The sequence below is a fragment of the Salmo salar genome, chromosome ssa10, assembly GCF_905237065.1.
Source record: "Salmo salar chromosome ssa10, Ssal_v3.1, whole genome shotgun sequence".
Taxonomy (NCBI): domain Eukaryota; kingdom Metazoa; phylum Chordata; class Actinopteri; order Salmoniformes; family Salmonidae; genus Salmo; species Salmo salar.
Window position 1 is genome coordinate 17,180,851 of NC_059451.1, and position 21,420 is coordinate 17,202,270.

Genomic DNA, 21,420 nt, shown 5'->3' on the forward strand with positions numbered 1-21,420 from the left:
TAATTATATGCATATTCTCATTTCTGGGCAAGAGTAGTAACCAGTTTAAATCGGGTACGTTTTTTATCCGGCCGTGAAAATACTGCCCCCCAGCCCCAACAGGTTACTCAGTGTAGCTCTCTTAGTGATGACTTTTGATTTCAGTTGAAAAACAGCATTGTTTTCTGTATTTGAAGTGTGATTGAGGTACATACAAAACAATCTAACATTTCTATGAGGAGGGAAAATAAAGGGAACGCTTGTGCTTAGTCAGTGATCTCTTCTACTGCTGAGATAGTGGAGGCTGCAGATGGGAGGACGGCTCATAGTAATGGCTGGAATGGAGTCAATTGAACGGTATAAACCAAATGGAAACCACGTTTGATACCATTCCATTGACTCCATTCCAGACATTATTATGAGCTTTCCTCCACTCAGCAGCCTCCACCGTCTGAGAGGACTGTAAGGTCAGAGGTCAGGGGTTGTGACCTTCTGTAAAGTTAATCAATGATGGTTCATTAGCCGTACTACAAAGGACAGGAAGTGGGACTAGGGCAAACAGACACTGAGGTAGTGTCACGTCCTGACCAGTGAAAGAGGTCATTTGCCATAGTAGAATGATCAGGGCGTGGCAGGGGGGGTTTGTTTTGTATGTTTTGGGGGTTTTCTGTTTCTATGTGGGTTTGTTCTAGTTATCTATTTCTATGTGTTGGTTTTCATGTTCGGCCGGGTATGGTTTACAATCAGAGGCAGGTGTCTTTCGTTGTCTCTGATTGGAAGCCATACTTAGGCAGCCTGTTTTTCCTTTGGGGTTGTGGGTAGTTGTTTTCCATTTACTCTAAGTATACCTGACGGGACTGTGTTGGTTGTTTTGTTATTTTGTCAAGTGTCTTCATTAAAGTATTGAAAATGAGCACTATCCACGCTACGTCTTGGTCTCCATTTCACGACCCCTGTGACAGGTAGCTTCAGGTTACAACACTATTTTGAGTTCAGTACGACAACCCCTGAAGATGCTTTTGTAATGATACTGCACTTTTGAGTCAGTTCAACTTCTTTATGGAAAAGTATATCAAGACATTTAACTTTCTCCTTAAATATCTTCATCTGTTGTGTATTTTAAAAGGTTACTTGTTAAAAAATGTATTTATGTTATTAACCTTTATTTTCTCAGGGAGTCATTTCAGGTGTTGTATGTGGGTACAGTGTCAGTTTGCCCTCATACTTTTTAGCTCTGTCTGGTATTGTGACCCTCTCTTTTGTAAACAAAATGAATTGTAATTTTATATTGCACATTTCTGTATGAATGCCCAGCAGCCTCATACATTATTTTGTTTACGGTAACCACTAACAACATATCCCAATATCATAGTAAACAACTGAATCAAAAACTCTCACCACGTAAGAATTTTGACCTGCCTTTATTAATAAAGGACATTACTTTCACTAGTTTTCTTTGTAAAAAGCAGCCATGTATTATTCACATTATATTATTGTCTGATTGATTCTGTTGTCTGATCGTCTGATCTAGGGTCAGATTGTGCTTTTCATCCAATTTCTTTACATTACTGAAATAGGTCTGACTGGGTTTAAACCAAAAACATTAATAGCTAACAGCAGAAGCACTTGAAACAAAGGCCATCCTAAAACAATCAAGTAACTTGCAGTACACTGTTCACCACATGCTGTTGCATACAGTAGCAGAGATGTTCACAGAAGAAAAATAAATACATAAATAAATAAGTAGATATGTACTGGCTGGGACGATGATTTAAGTCTGAGACTTTGGTGAGCTATTTACAGAATCCCCATACAGTGTGATATGACATAGAAAGCACCATTTCCTTCAATAGAAAGGGCCTCATTTGGTAAACATCAAACTGCACCTTTCCCCAGCAAGGAATGGGAGACTCCATCATGTCTAAACAGAAGGCTGGACCATGAGGGGAGATCAGATGCGTTTTGTGGATGGGGGGGGGTTTTTCCCCTTCACTGGTGTAGTAGTTTGCGTGCTACTCTGCTTTCTTGGACTTCCTCTTGCGGGTGCCTTCGCCAAACTCCTCCTTGGTTTTGACTGGTGAGGCGACAGGGGCAGGGGCAGCATGGTGCTCCTCCTCACCCCCTCCAAGAGGGGAGCCAAAGAGCAAGTGGCACACCCAAGACTCGATGAGGACGAAGGGAGACCCGTGAGAGTGACGGGCGGTCAAAATCACCTGAGTGAAATAGAAATCATAAGTGTGAAAATATGTACTTAGTTTGTGCCATTTCTAGTTGAGACAACTAAATTGCTATAGAGTAGGCTCACTATCAAGTTTGTTTAATTGCTGATACTAATAGCAAACAATAGGAAGGGAGAGGTATGTAGTACAGCAGTAGGGTCGAGATCAATTCCATTTAAAAATCTGTTCAGAATATAAACTGGACATTGACTATTTTCCATAAGGATTTGTGTTAATTAATTTGCACAATTTCTTGAGTTAAAGCATATTTGCCCCAAACCCTGTATGATGCACACTCTCTAGTATGGACTCCAGGACCTACCTTTGTAGTAGCCATGAACACAGTGAAAAGACAGATGAGGGTGCTCTTGGACACGGGAAGCAAGTGTGCCTCCTGAAGTGTAAACAGAATGGCTCCATACAGACTGGCTTTAGTAGGGCTGGAGAGGGAAAATTTTATGAACATCAGACAAAGTCACAACATTTCTCTTGATAGAAAATATCCATTGTTATACATTTGTCAGCTTTAAAATGGATAGTTCAGCCCAATTTACACATGTATGATCTCTTAAAGATACCTAGAGAATCAGTAAATGCATTCGATTGCCTTCAAATACAGTTGTGTAACTACCTGATACCTTCAGAAGTTGTGGGTGGAAATATCAATATCGGATTATTTGCTGTAATAGGAAAACATTGTCTTGCTGTCAAAAACTAGAGCTGGGAACCCCATAGGTCGTCCTGAAACAGCTTAGGTTTCTAACAACCAGACATTTTTGGAAAATCTTTTCCTGTTTGGGGAGGCAGCAACAAATGTCGATGGCTGACATCAACCAGAGTCGTGAGGAAAATCAACTCACAATGACATGTTGAGGATTTCATTGGTCTCGGGCCTCCACACACCACGCAGCAGTTGCTCAAAATTGGAAATGAGAGCCACTCCTGACCCTGGGAGGATATAAATAGAAAGTAGAAATAATTAGGACAAAGGTCTGTATCTCGCTTCTTTACAAAATGGACACACACAAGGAAAGTCCTACATGTTGCAACAGTAGCTATGGGGGGGGGGGGAGTGCAGGGAGACCCCAACCTTTGACGTAGCCGATGATGACCATGATGAGGAAGCCGTTATGGTAGGCATGATGGGCATGGTGCACACCAGCGGCGATTTTACGAGTGCGGACAACCTCCTTTAAGGCTACCAGCACCAGCTTTACAGGCAGGAAAGCCACACATTTGTAGAACAGGTTAAGAGGGCAGAAAAAGACGAGGTACCTGTTGTTACATTTTAGTGAACGAGAGAGAAACAAAAGAGTACATTTTAATAATGTTGTGGCAGTTGTTTTTACTTGACAACAACATTTCTAAATAATTTTGAAATAATTACTATCAATGTTACACCAAATTCAATTTGGCCAATTTCAACAATCCTAGGCATATACATACACAGGTTTTGCACTTTCTAAAAAAAAAATAAACCAATAATGTATGTAGATAAGCACATTAACCATTTAAAGGATCTTACCAAATAGCGGAGGCTAGGAGGATGTGGCTGTTGTATTGAAAATAGTCCAGGGGGCAACCGCCGAGCAAAACGTCTGCTAAGATGTAGCTCCCAAAGCAGTAGAGCATAGCACAGAGCCAAGAGGCCACAGGGCTCTTGCGAGCCACCTCTACTGACCCTGCAGAAGAATCAGGATTTAAATATTCTCCACATGAAGTCAGATTGGTTACACGTTATAGTAATATTCATAAATAACCCATTAAAAATGCTTCGTAAATAATTTGAAATGTAATAAATTCTCATGATTTGTAATGCTTATAATGCTTATAAATGTTTCTGGACGTTAGTAAATATTTTTTTTATTTTAATAATATACAATGTTCAATTTTTTCTCTCACAAATAAAATCCCCACAGATACAAACATACACATACGAACAACAACTTACACAAACTTGGAGGTTAGTAAACCATGAACTACACATTTATTAATAGTTTATCAATTGTTTAATAATGCTTATTCATCAAAGTTATTATAAAGTGTTACCGTGTGTGCGTGCGTGCGTGCGTGTGTGTGTACTATTATGTTTTGGTTGGTTCTTCCTTAGCTCTCATCCCCACATCAAATGTATACCAGCAGTATACTATTATAGTAATGATCCACTCATGTCACTCCCACCATTGAGTGAGTTACTCAAGGGCAACGTTACAGTACACACCACACGAGAAAGTCTCTGAATCCTTTTACTCATCCATTACTCAATTATTAATTAACTCTACTCATTTGTGTTACCGGGACGAGGAAAGAGAAATCAAGTCTTTCACTACAACCAAAGTCATTTTAAAAAGCCACATCTACTATAATGAGGTGTTTTAAACATCTATGGATCGTTGTAACATTGTGGAGTAATGTGTGTCCCTCTATTGGGCACCAGAACTGTCAAGATCTAAAATAACAGGTGTGATTCTGGGTGTAGGAGCGGTTTGCCTGCTGTTTGACAGAAAACTGATCCAAAGAAATGCACCCTAAAAATACACGCTGCTCTATTGCTTTCCTGCCTCACAACGCAACTGGCAGGCCCGACATAAACCTTGACCCTTAACACCCCAGCCTCCAAACTCATTCATGAGGAACCAGGGAACCACTGGTAACATGTGACTCAGAGATTGGTTTACATAGGTCTAGGAGCTCATGAGGCTTCTTTGAACCATTACTGGAGAGAGAAAAAACTTTCCACATGTCTTTACTAAGATTTTACTAACATTTGGCCAAAAAGGCAAGGTAGGGAATGAGAGTATTTTGATACCAGGTTTTATAGACTACTATCATTTACTTGTAACACGAAAATGTGTCAATGAGTAAATAATAAAATATTGAAGTAATTTAAAACTTATTCCACAATGAACAAATGCAATTTCTTCATTCAGTGTATTTGTGTGAACAAGGGATATCCAGAAGAACTTCACCTTTGATTAATACAATGTCAATGAGGTCTTACAAACACCATTACAAATGGGCTGTGAACAATCCTACTCCGAAGCAGAGGAGACTTTCTGTAGTGTGTAGCCAGCCCACTGACATCTATTTAAGGAAATTCTATTTATTGCATGGGGGCCAAAGCTTTGGTATGCAACGGGTCTCTTCAGATTTCATACAGGAGACCCTTTCTGTTTAAACGGTTAAATGTTGGGAAATGTGAGGTATTAAAGAAAACTGGATTAATCTAACTCCTGTAAGGGTTTCTTAATTCTTCTCTCAAAGTAGGCCAAGCTGCTGCTCCAGCAAATGTTATTCACAGGACAAATTAAAATGCCTTTCAAGTTATCAAAAGTTTATTATGATTTCCATAGTAGGCCTATGTATAAATTGACAGATTAATGTTTGTATTGGTACATGAATCTATTGGTCACAGGACAAATTAAAATTCCTTTCAAGTTATCAAAAGTTTATTATGATTTCCATAGTAGGCCTATGTATAAATTGACAGATTAATGTTTGTATTGGTACATGAATCTATTGGTGTTATAATGTTAGGGGGTTGACAACGCATATAGCTTAGGTTATAACCTATTCAACGTTGACCTGCATTATTTCCAATAGCCTACCTAATTATAGGCTACTCAACCTCACAATTATAAATCCATTACAACTATTGATTTCATCTTTTAACATGAATGTATAGGAGTAAAAATACCACTAACCTGGTTCATACTTGAGGTAGAGTATGGACACGATGTAATAAGCAAGATCAAAAACTGGAAACATTCCCATTTTTGAGAAAGTTTGGGCAACATCGCCCAAATTGAGGACTTCCAACACGTCCATGATTTAAGATTTATAACACTACCGCATGTATTTTATGATCACTGCGTAACTAGAATGTCAGTTGTCCGGCGACTCGCCACGAAGCTCCACGTCTTCACGAGTAAAAAGACTGTGACACTCAAGCCTTCCTATTAATATACCTCATCTGCACAGCCTTATAATTTGTTCTCGGCCGAGCGTTTTTTCTATTCCAGTTTGTTTTATTTGTCAGCTCCCCATGTAATTCGTCGCTACTGTTGAAAAATGACAGATAGGCTTTTATTTTTGGGTCCCCAATTTTGATCAGATATGCAGCTATATACATTATTTAATCTAATCTTTGAACGATAGCTGGCCTAAGAAAGATATTGACGATTTGCCATAGTGCTCTGCAAATAACACAGAGGCAGAGAGAGAGAGAGAGAAAGAAAGAGAGAGAGAAAGAGATTACACGATGCGCATGTCACTATACAGGTTTACGGTTTATTTTACGATAACACGTTTTTCTATAGGCCTAAATCGTGGGTTACGTAGCCTAATTGTATTGGCATTGGAACCTGATGTGAAAAATCAGTGCAGAATCGTATATTGACAGGCTAATAAAAACTATTACAGATTAATAATAATATTTGTATTGAAATAGTCAATTCCACCTGGCACCTGCTTCTGGTAGCCTACAATAAAGACATTTGCAGTAAATCAGGTAGAATAGGTTTATTATGTATTCTATTCATGTAACCTCGGTCATTTAGGATTGTATTTGTTTAACAAACTGGCCTAATGATGATAAATGAAGGGTCTGAAGCCTAATTGTATTCATCATATGCCTCCATAAGCCTATGGGGTGGCTGGAATCGTGTGTTCGCGTTGTAGTACATTTGACCAAGCCAAACCTATGAGATGTAGTTGTAGAAAGAATATATAGCTCTGCAGATTATGTGGTCCCAATGTCTTTTCCGTGAATATGCTGCGGAATGTGTTTATTGTGAGAAACGGTGCGATAGCTAGTGTAGGCCTACACATTGCGCACGGGCTTCCCCGGTGGCTAGAAAAACAGAATTTCATAATTGATTAAACTAGGAGTCAAAATGCTGTCAAAATAGTGCCGAATATAAAATAGGAGTCTATGGGCCTATGTCCAAAGCTGATTGTTTCCATGTATTACCCCCTACGCGGGTTGATTATATTTCCATGTGGCTGCCTACCCCTTTCAAAACGTTCTCTCTACTGAACATATTCCATGGGTGTAATCATTAGACCAACCAGTTGCAAAACGGAAGAATTAACAACTAAAACTAGAGTTTCTATTGGATCAATTCAGCTAGGTCCCGCCCCATTTTCTTCCGTTTAAGAAACGTTTTGCAACCGAATCGGCGTATTGAATACGCACCAGGATTACACTTCAGCCATTCGACAATTTTTTACGATTTTCGATTAAGTATAGCGCCAGTGATGTGGACAAAATGATCGGCGATCTCTTGATATTCGGGTAATGCTGGACTTTTTATTATGAAACCAAAGAAAACAACTACGTAATAAAGAGATTAATTATATTTTAACAACGAGGAATGTGATAATAGTGGCCTTTTGTTTCAACCAGCCAGTGTGTAGTTTGATTGTTGTTGTTAGCAAGCTAGCTAATGTAAGTTACAGTGTCGGGGAGTAATGAACTACATGTAGTTCAACTATACTGAACACAAGTATAAAACGCAACATCTATAAAGTGTTGGTCCCATGTTTCATGAGCCGAAATAAAATCCCAGAAACTGCCCATAAGCACAAAAATATTATTTCTCTCAAATGTTGTGCACAAATATTTTACATCTGTTGGTGAGCATTTCTCTTTTGCCAAAATAATCCATCAACCTGACAGGTGTGGCATATCAAGAATCTGATTAAACTGCATGATCATTACACAGGTGCACCTTGTGCTGGGGACAATAAAAGGCCACACTAAAATGTGCAGTTTTGTTACACAACACAATGCCACAGATGTCTCAAATTTTGAGGGAGCGTGCAATTGGCATGCTGACTGCAGGAATGTCCACCAGAACTGTTGCCAGAGAATTGAATGTTAATTGCTCTACCATAAGCTGCCTCCAACGTTGTTTTAGAGTATTTGGCAGTACGTCCAACCGGCCTCACAACTGCAGACCACGTGTATGGCATCGTGTGGGCGAGCGGTTTACCTGATGTCAAAGTTGTGAACAGAGTGCCCCATGGTGGCGGTGGGTTTATGGTATGGGCAGGCATAAGCGACAGACAACGAACACAATAGCATTTTATCGATGGCAATTTGAATGTACAGAGATACCGTGACGAGATCCTGAGGCCCATTGTTGTGCCACTCATCTGCCGCCATCACCTCATGTTTCAGCATGATAATGCAGTGCCCTATCACAAGAACCTGTACACAAGTCCTGGAAGCTGAAAATGTCCCAGTCCTTCCATGGTCTGCATACTCACCAGACATGTCACCCATTGAGCATGTTTGGGATGCTCTGGATCAACGTGTACGACAGTTCCTGCCAATATCCAGAAACTTCACACAGCCATTGAAGAGGAGTGTGACAACATTCCACAGGCCACAATCAACAGCCTGATCAACTCTATGCGAAGGAGATGTGTCACGCTGCGTGAGGCAAATGGTGGTCACACCAGATACTGACTAGTTTTCTGATCCACGACCCTACCTTATTTAATGTATCGGTGACCAACAGATGCATAACTGTATTCCCAGTCATGTAAAATCCATAGATTAGGGCCTAATGAATTTATTTCAATTGACTGATTTCCGATATGAACTGTAACTCAGTAAAATCTTTGAAATTGTTGCATGTTACATTTGTATTTTTGTTCAGTATAGTAATTAATAGGGGCGGCAGGTAGCCTAGTGGTTAGAGCGTTGGGCCAGTAACCAATCGAATCCCCGAGCTGACAAGGTAAAAATCTGTCGTTCTGCCCCTGAGCAAGGCAGTTAACTCACTGTTCCCCGGGCGCCGAAGACGTGGATGTCGATTAAGGCAGCTCCCGCACCTCTCTGATTCAGAGGGGTTGGGTTAAATGTGGAAGACACATTTCAGTTGAATGCATTCAATTGTACAACTGACTAATACATTTTTGCAGTAGCTTGATGGTAGTTGAACTAAATTCAAATGTCGGTACTGTTTTCAGTAATTACTTTTTTTTGCCATGTAGTGGTGTAACTACTGGAACTTTACACTATCTTTTTTTTGCACAAATAAAATATGGGTGAAGTAGGCAAGAATTTCCTTTATTTTTCGGCATCAGACCTGCCTAATTCTCATTTGAAACACTTTTTGTGTGTCTAATTCTCACTTTTTGTGTTTAATAGGCAAAAATCACACATCCTGTTAACATCTGACTACAGAGTGACTGTCTTGCAATTTGCAGTCTGACATTTTAGATTTAGATATATTTTTTCACCAAGTACTTTGTGAAAGTATTTTTTTCCTAAGTAACTTTATTTAAGTAAACTATATTTTTCTTAAGGGTAGCATTAGTGTAGCTTAACTTCTTCCAGTGTTAAGTAATTGGTAGCTTCGTAAGCTATATTTTCAGAGTAGCTTTCCCAACACTGCTAATTTAGCAGCAAAGCCTATGTGTGGCTGAGCAAGGATAGCAAGCACCTTCTTTGCCAGCTCACTAAGGTTAGCAAACTACAGTAGCCCAGTTTAGATATAACTACCAGCTATCCTCGTTTACACGTACCTGACTTGCTTAATGCCAAAGTTGGAGTTCTGTGCTGTCATGTGCTGTATTGAAAGTGATCCTTTCCAACTATTTCTATGTCATCCTTTTTAGAACCTTACACATGAACGCTGGTGCTGTGTTAAACTTCAAACTGTGAGTATGATACAATTTTTGTCTTGCGCTGAAGACATTGTGCTAGTTGTGCCTGGTAACACTAAACAGACAATAATGCTGGACTACATATTATTTTACTAGCTCATCAACACAAGACAATCAACACTGTTCTCTATTACAGGAAGAGAAAGGAGTCACAAGGACAATTTGGAGATGAACCTCGTGGACCAACTACAGGTGTGTGATGCATTGTGGTGCATTAAAAAACCTCACCTCAGAAAACTTCAGAGTGACTATTCATGAAAATGAAAGTAAGGACACTCAAAAGGTATGCATTGAGATAGATCATCTATTTTTAAAGAACATGGGCTGCAGGCTATGGCTGATGTTTCTGCATCGTTTTTACCCCATCCTCTGAGCCTTTGAGTCAGGCTGAAGCACTTATTGGTACGCTGTATTGCATGGTGGTGCATGAACACACAATGAAGGTCGCTATAATCCTGAAATGACACCATGGCGTATTTGTTTTAGGTGACAACATCAGAGAGTTCCTCCTGAGTCTACGCTACTTCCGGATTTTCATTGCCTTATGGAACATATTCATGATGTTTTGCATGATTCTGTAAGTAGCTGCCATCTTGTAGAGTCTAATCTACTACTATTGTCATACTGATATGCTTCTGTGCCTCACAAGGTATTGACTATAATGTATTGTGTATTAATTGCCCATGTCTATTACATTTACAGATTGTTTGGATAGTGATCAACTTCGTTTTTGGATTGGGGGCCCCTGCAAAAAAAATAAAACTTTTTTGAGTTGAGATTCGTGTCGGATCCTGTGACCTGCGACCATTATGTGCAATATCGCAATATTTTTGCGCTAGTTAGTTGTACCTGCACCAAAACTACTGTATTTTATCTTCATAGCTTTCAGAAATAGGGAGCCAATTGGTTTTTCAGCCCTTTTATTTCCTTGACTGACCTAAACTGGTTCTCATGGCTCTCTCGTCCCACTGCAGCGGATATATGGTTAGCAATATGTTTGGAACATCTAATCGCAGTAAAATCACAGTATCGAATCGCAATACACATTGTATCGGCATCTATGTATCGTGATAATATTATATCATGAGGTCCCTGGCAATTCCCAGCCCTATTGCTGTCCTGTTATCTATAGTCCTCCTTTTCTTCTAAAACTTGTGAATAGAATGAGAAAATATTTAAATCCACAACCATTTGACGTGTTTGATGTTTGTCTTACATAGGCCTCCTGATGTTAATGAGCATTCAGACTTAATTTTATCATTGCTTGGTTGCATACTTTTGTCTATGATCTAGTTTTGTAGAATAAAACTTTACTCTAAAATGCACTTGGTGTTTTCATCCATACCCTTTTCATCTTTTCCTTTCCTGATTTAGGATTTGAGTAGTGTGTCGTCTGATTTAGTGGTTCTCAACCTTATTTGGTTCCTGCACTCAATCACATTGTGCATTGTTTGACACACACTCACTCATCTGTATAAATATGTTAAACAAAATCATAAAATAGTTGTGTATCAAGTCTTGATTCATCAATTAAATGAATAAGCATATATAGGCTAGCTACACAGTACAGCTTTCAAATGTATTAGAATGTACGTGTTGGGCTTCATTGTTCGTGCTAAATGTATTGAATTTAGACAAATCTAACGTTTCAGATACAGTGTTTGGTTACACATCCATATTGTAATAGGATAACCCAGTAATTTACCTGGAGTTTCACACAAAGAATATCAGATAAATTCAGTCGACAACAACGTACGACGTATCTGTGTTACATTTCCCATGATGCACCAGGAGAGCGTTTTTCCAATAGCTCAGTGGTTTGAGCAGCAGAGAAACCGATGTTGAGAAAGGCCACAGCGTTGGCTGCTGCCAAAGAGGCAGTCGGGCACGAGTATTCGGAAGATCCTCTATCTGGAGATACGTATTCATTGCGAAATACACCTTCAATGACAAATAAAGCTCCATAAAATATGGGTCTTTATTTACTAGCACATCTCCCGAAAGGCCTGTGAGTGTCTGGAAGTCACCCACTCGTGTCTAAGGAGGATTCCTCCCCGTCAACTGATCCGCACCACTGCCATGCAATGACAGCGGCCACGGCAACTCCGCAGCAGATGAGAGACCGGCTGATGCAGGCCATCGATGGCCAAAACAATGTGAGTTAATAATGTTTCCACGTATTTGAAGTGTCTCTCTCTGTCCACACTATTGCAATTGATCCCCTACTGTGAAATCTTATGACAAACATCGACAGCGAACATTAGCTAGCTAGCTAACTAACTTGTCTTAGCTAACGTCGTTATCTAAACCAGTGCAGTGGTAACTAACGACGCGGTAGGTAGCTATCTAACGTTATCTAGCTGGAAGCCTGCTAGTAAACTAACTAAATCTAAGAGCTTGTTAGATAAAGTCAATAAAAGGAACTTAGCTAGTTAACAATAGTTAATTAACTCTAGTAGTAGTTAGCTAACGTACGAAAAACACTGGAGTAGTTCTCGTAATCATAAGTTAGTTGGCTGGCTACCTGCCTGTCATTTAGCTAACTACTGTACCTACTTTAGCTAGCTAAAGTTGACATTTTAAACTTAACCTTAGCAAATTAACTAGTTATACTTGTTTTAATTAGCCAGTTATACTGTTGCGTAGCGACTGTTGTGGCTAACTAAACCAGAGTTCAACTTTGCCGTTACTTTAGCTAGGCCCAAGCATTGTCGCTAGCTAGCAGGTTAACTGAAAGTATGATCTTACTACTCTAAACCCACCACCAAGGTCAGCAGTGTTTTGGAAATTAGTAGCCAGCAGATCCGAGCCACTTGCTTGTATCTGCACTACTAGGGTCGGACAGGCTTCCTGTGTAGATTAACACGGAGCTGCCGCGAGATATGGCTCAGAAAACATACCTCAATTTAGGGATGAGAAATGCGTTGGACTCCGAATTGTGCCATTATCCCAACTGTACCACTGAGAAGATTGAACGCCTGCCAGTTTTGAAGTTATCAGAAAACTGTCATTTTTGTCCATCGTGTTAGGTAGCAGAAGCCACACAGCCATTTTGGATTGGCAGTGTCAGCCAATCAGCTCTTTTGTTATTAAATGTGACGTGCCATTCCATAATGGCTGCTGTGGCTACTGGTTGCTAACATGAGGCCATCTGTCACAAAGGCTCACTGACTATCATGATATGTGATTAACAAAGTTCTCTTGAATTAAATGGCTGAGGCAACCAAAAGTGTTGTTAAACTCTTGAAGTGACAACACAGTACAAGAAAGATTGCTTTCCTCCAAGTCTGTTGGTCAAGGTGTACTCTCTGTAGCCTACAGTCTGTACCTGTCATCATAGGCATACTTAGCCCTTGATCACGACTCTGTTCCATTACATTACACGTCATTGGACAAATGTGTCTTCTCTACAGGGGAGTTTTTCAAGAGCCCCAACACTCAGTCTGAACATTAACACGCATCACTTGCAGTATGGTATTGGAAGCATAAGGACATAATCTTTCATATCAGCAAAAAAGGTTAAATTGATACATACCTTTTTTAAATAAATCAAATTTTATTTGTCACATGAGCCGAATACAACCAGTGTAGACCTTAGTGAAATGCTTACTTACAAGCCCTTAACCAACAATGCAGCTTTAAGAAAATACTTATATGAAGAAAAAAAAAAGTAAGAGATAAGAAAAACAAATAATTAAAGAGCAGCAGTAAATAACAATAGCGGGGTTATATACAGGAGGTACTGGTACAGAGTCAATGTGTGCGGGCACTGGTATTGAGGTAATTATGTACATGTATGTAGAGTTACTAAAGTGGCTATGCATAGATAATAACAGAGAAGCAGCGGTGGGGGGCAGCACGGGGTTCTCAGCAGCAATGCAAATAGTCTGGGTAACCATTTGATTAGCTGTTCAGGAGTCTTATGGGTTGGGGGTAGAAGCTGTTAAGAAGCCTCTTGGACCTAGACTTGGTGCTCCGGTACCACTTGCCGTGCGGTAGCAGAGAGAACAGTCTATGACTAGGGTGGCTGAAGTCTTTGACAATTTTTAGGGCCTTTCTCTGACACCGCCTGGTATAGAGGTCCTGGATGGCAGGAAGCTTGGCCCCAGTGATCTACTGGGCCGTACGCACTACCCTCTATAGTGCCTTGGGGCCGGCGGCTCAACAGTTGTCATACCAGGCAGTGATGCAACCCGTCAGGATGCTCTTGATGGTGCAGCTGTAAAACCTTTTGAGGATCTGAGGGCCCATGCCAAATCTTTTCAGTCTCCTGAGTGGGAATAGGTTTTGTCGTGCCCTCTTCACGACTGTCTTGATCCATGTTAGTTTGTTGGTGATGTGGACGCCAAGGAATTTAAAGCCCTCAGCCCCGTCGATGAGAATGGGGTGGTGCTCGGTCCTCCTTTTCCTGTAGTCCACAATCTCCTTTGTCTTGATCATGTTGAGGGAGAGGTTGTTGTCCTTGCACCACATGGTCAGGTCTCTGACCACCTTCCTATAGGCTGTCTCATTGTTGTCGGTGATCAGGCCTACCACTGTTGTCGTCTGCAAACTTAATGATGGTGTTGCAGTCGTGGGTGAACAGGGAATACAGGAGGGGACTGAGCACGCACCCCTGAGAGGCCCCCGTGTTGAGGATCAGCGTGACGGATGTGTTGTTACCTACCCTTACCACCTGGGGTGGCCCGTCAGGAAGTCCAGGATCCAGTTGCAGAGGGAGGTGTTTAGTCCCAGGGTCCTTAGCTTAGTGATGAGCAGGGTTACACATTTAGGGGAATATTCAGAGGTGGAAACTTTCCGTGGGAATATATGGGAATTAATGCAAATATATGCAAATTAATATTAATACCATTTAAATATAGATGTTTTTTGCCTTGGATATATTTACCATATCATATGGAGACAAAGAGACCTTATAAGTAGACATAATTGCAAATGATTAAATCCTTCCAATAGAAAGAAAGAAAAACCCGATTTAGTTACAAATTGAACTTTAATTGACTTGACTCTTCACATGGGATGATTTCACTGAACAACAAAAGGGACTATTGAATGATCCCCAATGATCCATCGCAAAAACGTTTTCAACATGCATCTGTAAAATTAGTCTAGAAACTAAAGCTGTGGTTGTCTTCCTCTCAGGCTTCCATGTCTTCTCCCTGGACCTCCTCAATGTCCACCTCTTGAACATCAGACATGAGGCCTCATCTTCAATGTCACTTTCCAACCTTGTTGAGGATGGCTCGTTGTCAGGCTCAAAAAGCCTCAAATTTGCCTGGATGGCCACCAATTTTTCAACCCTTGTATTGGTCAGCCTGTTGCATGCTTTGGTGTGTGTGTTCCCAAACAAGGACCAGTTGCATTCTGTGGCAGCTGTTGTTGGTGGGATTTGGAAGATGGAGGCAACAGGGGAAAGAGCCTCAGATCCACAAAGTCCCTTCCACCAGGTGGCTGATGAGATATGTCAGCACGACTGCCATATTGCATCTCCGTCCCAAAGCCCTTGCTTGTGAAGTGTACTTCGCCAGACTGCCAAGAACCTTGCCCTCATCCAGGCCAGGGTGGCGAGACACAGTAGTGATGACCTCTGCACCAGACAGGATGTTTTCTGCACCAGACAGGATGCTTTTTGCCAGCATACTTAGGCTCCAACATGTATGCTGCGGCGTGTATGGCTTCAGGCAGAAGTCTTCACGCTTTTTGATGTATTTCAGAACTGCAGTTTCCTCTGCTTGGAGCAACAGTGAAGTGGGCAGGGCAGTACGGATTTCTTCTCTTACATCTGCAAGCAGAGTCTGAACATCAGACAGGATGGCATTGTCTCCCTCAATTCGTGCAATGGCTACTGCTATAGGTTTCAGGCTGCTTACCACTCTCTTCTAAAATACATAATCCAGGAGGATCCTCTTGATGGGAATGTCCATATCGGCAGACTGTGATATGGCCATTTCTTGGAGAGACTCCTTCCCCTCCAGGAGACTGTCAAACATGACAACACCACCCCAATGGGTGTTGCTGGGCAGCTTCAATGTGGTGCTCTTATTCTGCTCACTTTGCTTGGTGAGGTAGATTGCTGCTTTAACTTGATGACCCTTCACATACCTAACAATTTCCTTGGCTCTCTTGTAGAGTGTATCCATTGTTTTTAGTGCCATGATGTCCTTGAGGAGCAGATTCAATGCATGAGCAGCACAGCCAATGGGTGTGATGTGAGGTTAGGACTCCGCCCCTTCATGTTCGCAGCATTGTCTGTCACCAGTGCAAATTCCTTCTATCGTCATTGATGACTGCCTTCAGCTCATCTGCAATGTAGAGACCGGTGTGTCTGTTGTCCCTTGTGTGTGCTCTTGTGGAATACTGATTGAGGGGTGGAGATGATGTAATTATTCCTTGCCCACGAACATTCGACCACCCATCAGAGATGATTGCAATAGTCTGCTTTCTCTACGATTTGCTTTACCTTCACTTGAACTTTGTTGAACTCTGCATCCAGCAAATTAGTAGATAAAGCATGTCTGATTGGAGGGGTATATGCTGGGTGAAGAACATTCAGAAATCTCTTCCAATACACATTGCCTGTGAGAATCAGAGGTGAACCAGTTGATTACACAGCTAAAGCAGGACATTCATCAGCATTTCTCTGATTATGTTCCTCCATTGAATCAAAAAAACTTCTGATTCCGGAGGACCATGAGCCCTTGCTGTCGATAAGGTGTCTGATTCATCATTTTCACCTTGAATAGAAGTAGAGGGACTTTTGTCAGAGGTTGCTTGTTGTGAGAGCTGAGGGAACTATATGCACTTGGCCAGATGATTCTGCATCTTTGTTGCATTTTTCACCTATGATTTGGCACAGTATTTGCAAATTTACACAGCTTTTCCTTCTACATTGGCTGCAGTGAAATGTCTCTACACATCAAAGTGCCCGTAGCATTTTCCTGTAAAGATTAGAAAAAATAGTTTAAAAAACTAAACATACAATTCCATGTACAGATAAATAGTTAAGCAGTTAGATTAAACAACTCCTTTGTAAGAAATGTTTTCAAATTAATTGTGTATGGAAAGAAGTGAATTAACACTCCTCAGTTAGCAGGCTCAAGCAAGCTAAAACCCACAAGGTAGCAAAAACTAGCTAGCAGAAATTGTTAACAAGTTAGAAATTATTTAAACACACTTTGCTGTAGGCTACTATTTACTAGTTAACAAAAAATAATGTATGTCATATAATATATTCACCCCACCTAGTATTGTAATCAAGACTTACCAGAAAGCATGTAGTCCTTGGCTCAGACAGTGTAGTAGTGTGATCTCAATAGCATCTTATTAATGTGCATGATCTTGAATCAGCTGTACATGTGGTGGAAGAATGCACTGTGCATGCAGAGGGTTGCAGTTCCATTGAATTGGGGATAGTTTAACCAAAATATGCCACAAGACCTAGAATTGACTTATGTGTATCCCACAAAAAAGGTTCACTGTTATATGCTAACTTTTTTTGATGAATTTAAGCAAAATTCCCAGCCTTAACTTCCCGAAAATGTACGGAAATTTCCTGGATAGTTTCCGACCCTTTGCAACCCTAGTGATGAGTTTTGAGGGCACTATGGTGTTGAACGCTGAGCTGTAGTCAATGAATGGCATTCTTCTCACATAAGTGTTCCTTTTGTCCAGGTGGGAAAGGGCAGTGTGGAGTGCAATAGAGATTGCATCGTCTGTGGATCTGTTGGTGTGGTATGCAAATTAGTGGGTCTAGGGTTTTTGAGATAATGGTGGTGATGTGAGCCATGACCAGCCTTTCAAAGCATTTCATGGCTACAGACGTGAGTGCTACGGGTCGGTAGTCATTTAGGCAGGTTACCTTAGTCCCTGTGCCCAAGAACACTATGGTGGTCTGCTTGAAACATGTTGGTATTACAGACTGAGACAGGGAGAGGTTGAAAATGTCAGAAGACACTTGCCAGTTGGTCAGCGCCTTGCTCGGAGTACACGTCCTGGTAATCCGTCTGGCCCAGGGTATGTCATTAAAGCTAAACAAATTGTCAAGGAAAGGGGAACTACCAAGAAGCTATCCAAAGAGGCTCATTATATAAATAAATTGGCTAAAGGTATGCGTCCCGCTGCCTACAGACATGACTTGTTGGTGAACACGTTATTTTATTTTCATACCGGTGGTACCCATTGGTCAGTAAGTGGTATGAACCGTTAGGCCTATTCATTTGAATCACTGACTATGACTGTCGGTGTTTTTTTTTTAAAATCCAATTTGAATTTCTTGTTCGGAGTAAAGAGAATTCATGCTCATAGAGCCTTTGTTTTCTCCGCAACACAGAAGTGGCATAATTGAAGTTCATATTCTACAACTTGGACCCTACCTGATTTGATTGAATTGTTGTATACACTCATCTGTCATTATACATTGAGTTTCTCTTACCATTTCCTGTCTCTTACTTTCATAGTTTTAACATGATTTGTTGTTTACTTTCCAGCAGATCTGCAACATGGTGGCTGTAATGGATGTCATTTCCTATTTGGAGAAATATCCCATCACCAAAGAAGCACTTGAGGTAGGTAATGCTGGGGACAAATGTGCATATGTCAGCTCTTGGAAATATGTTGCCAAGAGGGTGTTGTACTAAAAAAAATAAAAACTTCCTGTTCTTTTTCAAGGAAACCCGCCTTGGCAAGCTGATCAACGACGTAAGGAAAAAGACAAAGGATGAGGATCTTGTCAAGCGTGCAAAGAAGCTCCTGCGCACCTGGCAGAAGCTGATTGAGCCTGGGCAGAGTGAGGCACAGTCCAAGGGGCATAGAGGGCCGCCAGGCGCTGCCAACGGTGGTAACAACCCCTGCCGGACGGATGTCTCCCCTCCAGCTGCCATCCCGCCTTCGGATAAAATGGTTTCGGAGCTCAAGAGTAGAAATGACTTCAACAACTGTTATTCCCCAAAAGCGGAGAAGTCGGGCAACCGAAAACGCAAAGGGGAGCAGAGGGATGGACAGCACCTACCAGCGAAAATCTCTAAAAAAACAGCCAATGAAAGAACACGAAACTCACAGCTGCCAATAAATGGAATTGGGGCCAGTCCCAAGGCTTTTATGGACACATTTGATGCTCATTCCCATCCAAAATCAGACAAGGATGGTGCTGATCATCTTGACAACGACAGACTCAACAAAATTCCCATCAACGCCGTCAAACCTCACCCTAGCTCACCGGGACTTGCCAAACCTCCTAGCACTTCCGCATTGCTCAAAACGGCCGTGTTGCAACAGCAAGCCAAAATGGACCTGGTTGCCTCAGGAAGGGGGCCGCATCAGCCCAAAAGCCCCCACAGCAACTCGTATAGTCCCAGAAGAACGAAACAGGATGCAGTTGTTAAACTGTCTGCGCCCAAAGCAACAACTTTACTGAGCCCTGCTCAGAGCCCCAGGGTTATGGACAGCTCTGGACTGGGGCCCTCTCCTTTGCCTTCTCCACAGCCTTTAACCTCATGTATCCAGGGTTCCCTCACTGTTGGGCCTCCGTCTGCAGAGTCCGCCCTTCATCAGGACGGACCGGCAGACGTGGACCAACGCCTTCAGCACAGTACCATGAGACCTGACTCTCTGCACAACTCAAAAGCCACGTCACGCAGCAAGGTGAAGGCGGAGGGCAATGGTGCTGCCACTAGCACAGCGAGAAAGAGGAGGAACAAATACAGGTCCAGAGACTACACAGTGAACTTGTGTGGGCAGCCCACGGAAGAGAGCACAAAACCATGTAGATTAAAAGACCGTAGACTTACGTTTGACCCTGTAACAGGGCAGATCAAATCCTGGACCCACAAAGAGTCTTACCCAGAATGGGAGGCAGTGGTGCCCGTCATGCCGGAACCTCCTCGGACAGAACTGCTCAAGCAGAATCAGTATGTACAGAATCCCCCTGTTACTCCCAGTCCATTCCAACAGACCAACTGGAAAGAGCTGTCAAGGAACGAAATCATCCAGTCCTACCTTAACCGTCAAAGCAATGTGCTCACATCGTCTGGGGCTCAAACCTCGGGGGCACACTTTTTCATGAATGAGTACATGGAACATCATATCAAAGAGTCCAGAAAAACACACGTGCTGGTACCAAATATCCCTGACATGGACTTACCAGAGGTGAGCCGAGAGGTCATAAACGAGGACCTCGACAGAATACACAAAGAGCACTGGCCTGGGGTGAACGGGTGCCATGACACCAAGGACAACTGGTATGATTGGACAGAGTGCATATCCTTAGAACCACATGGGGATGAGAGCAAACTGAACATTCTGCCATATGTCTGCCTAGACTGAGAGTTTAATGGGCTGTGGTTTCTGAATTAAGAGGGATAAATAGCACCTTCCTTTGCTCCCTTCTTGAGAGTTGTGTAAGTTTGGAGTGCAAAAAGGCACTTGTCGGTGGTCGAACCTGCTCACTCCTTTGCAGAGTTGGCGCAAGAGAGGCCTTGCTAATTGTGCTGTCTATAAGCAATAGCTGATCAGTGTTTGATGGGAGACAGCTCAGCTGTAGCATCACCTGAAGTTCTTTGAGTGGAAGGGTTCCATGCATTGTCTGCAAAATGCAAAGAGTTTAAGGTGCCCAGTAACTTTATTAAGGAACCTGTTTGGTAGGTACAAGCTGGCAAAGAGAATGAAATGTGTGGTTATCATGTATGCATTTATTTATCTGGACTTATTCTCTTTATTTTGTTAGTTACATAAATGTGCATAACAACTTTCATCGACGTTACTTATTCAATCAGTTCTGCTTGTCAGATATGGTAAACCTGTGCTTTGCACATTTTCTCAAACAATGTATGGTTAACGCGATGGCAACATTCCATACCATAATACAACTAGAACAGTTCTTGCCTGAACTCCAATTTATCTTAATATACCAGGAAACAATTTGCTAAATTACACATTATAAAAATGAGTTGATAGCATTATCTTTTGCCTTTTTTCACACCCTCTTGTTTCTAGGTTGTAAAATATGAATTCTAATTGCAAACCAGATGCTAAAACATTGCAACTTTGTACTGTGAGGAAAAACAGAAAAATAAATTGTTTATATGCTGGAAATATACTCGTTACCATTCCTTTAGATATTGTTTGCCTTATGGAAACCAATGTGTTTCCTAAAATGGAGCCTTAGTGAATGTATAGAAATGTGCCTTTTGTGTTCAGTTGAATGCAGAAGAGAACATATTTGATACTTAGTCCTTTTTAAAATGGACACATTGATACAGTATGTGTTAATAAATAAATACAATGCATAAATTGTGAATGTCTTTCTCCCTTTCAGTGGAACAGAGTACCACAGGAGACTTATCTTTCCTGAGATGTTTGCAACAAGATGAGCCTCAGTGGCTTGACTTTTAACCTCAACATCCATATTTTAAGTAGTTAAAGGAGCACTCTTGAGCCAGTCTTTCTAAAAGTAGTTTACAACATATCTGACTAAATATAATATTTAATGCGCTATCCAGATGACACATTTTGATAATTTCCCAAGTATCCCTCTGAGTCCGTGGTA

At 41.3% G+C, this 21,420-nt stretch overlaps 3 protein-coding genes across 5 annotated transcripts; 2 read left to right on the forward strand and 1 right to left on the reverse strand.

The window, feature by feature from the left end:
* Positions 1-1,384: 1,384 nt before the first annotated feature.
* On the reverse strand, positions 1,385-12,798 carry LOC100194657 (transmembrane protein 38A-2). 2 transcript variants are annotated; one of them, XM_045687143.1, is made up of 6 exons: positions 12,779-12,798; positions 3,724-3,880; positions 3,289-3,473; positions 3,059-3,146; positions 2,521-2,638; positions 1,385-2,192 (listed from the first exon to the last, which is right to left on the reverse strand). In XM_045687143.1, exons 2-6 carry the CDS (start codon positions 3,828-3,830, stop codon positions 1,992-1,994), a joined length of 699 nt encoding a protein of 232 aa, XP_045543099.1. In that variant the 5' UTR covers positions 3,831-3,880; positions 12,779-12,798; the 3' UTR covers positions 1,385-1,991.
* Positions 7,238-11,203, forward strand: LOC106613643 (small integral membrane protein 7). Its single transcript, XM_014216123.2, has 5 exons — positions 7,238-7,494; positions 9,831-9,872; positions 10,015-10,070; positions 10,365-10,455; positions 10,581-11,203. The coding sequence occupies exons 1-5, from the start codon at positions 7,469-7,471 to the stop codon at positions 10,591-10,593; spliced, it is 228 nt and encodes a 75-aa protein (XP_014071598.2). The 5' UTR covers positions 7,238-7,468; the 3' UTR covers positions 10,594-11,203.
* On the forward strand, positions 11,635-21,171 carry LOC106613641 (mediator of RNA polymerase II transcription subunit 26). Of its 2 annotated transcripts, none has more exons than XM_014216120.2 (3): positions 11,635-12,034; positions 18,368-18,442; positions 18,546-21,171. In XM_014216120.2, the coding sequence occupies exons 1-3, from the start codon at positions 11,963-11,965 to the stop codon at positions 20,196-20,198; spliced, it is 1,800 nt and encodes a 599-aa protein (XP_014071595.1). In that variant the 5' UTR covers positions 11,635-11,962; the 3' UTR covers positions 20,199-21,171. The 2 variants fall into 2 exon arrangements, with proteins under 2 accessions (XP_014071595.1, XP_014071594.1); XM_014216119.2 differs by having other exon boundaries at positions 11,636-12,034; positions 18,365-18,442.
* Positions 21,172-21,420: the final 249 nt, after the last annotated feature.

Bases quoted from the DNA above. Each gene is read 5' to 3' on its own strand.
- LOC106613641 (XM_014216119.2), top strand. From the start codon at position 11,963: ATGACAGCGGCCACGGCAACTCCGCAGCAGATGAGAGACCGGCTGATG. The intron at 12,035-18,364 runs GTGAGTTAATAA...TTTACTTTCCAG, and splicing joins CCATCGATGGCCAAAACAAT to CAGATCTGCAACATGGTGGC. The intron at 18,443-18,545 runs GTAGGTAATGCT...TTCTTTTTCAAG, and splicing joins TCACCAAAGAAGCACTTGAG to GAAACCCGCCTTGGCAAGCT.
- LOC100194657 (XM_045687143.1), bottom strand. From the start codon at position 3,830: ATGCTCTACTGCTTTGGGAGCTACATCTTAGCAGACGTTTTGCTCGGC. The intron at 3,474-3,723 runs GTAAGATCCTTT...ATGTAACAACAG, and splicing joins CTCCTAGCCTCCGCTATTTG to GTACCTCGTCTTTTTCTGCC. The intron at 3,147-3,288 runs GTTGGGGTCTCC...ATATCCTCCCAG, and splicing joins CATCATCGGCTACGTCAAAG to GGTCAGGAGTGGCTCTCATT.
- LOC106613643 (XM_014216123.2), top strand. From the start codon at position 7,469: ATGATCGGCGATCTCTTGATATTCGG. The intron at 7,495-9,830 runs GTAATGCTGGAC...CATCCTTTTTAG, and splicing joins GGCGATCTCTTGATATTCGG to AACCTTACACATGAACGCTG. The intron at 9,873-10,014 runs GTGAGTATGATA...TCTCTATTACAG, and splicing joins GCTGTGTTAAACTTCAAACT to GAAGAGAAAGGAGTCACAAG.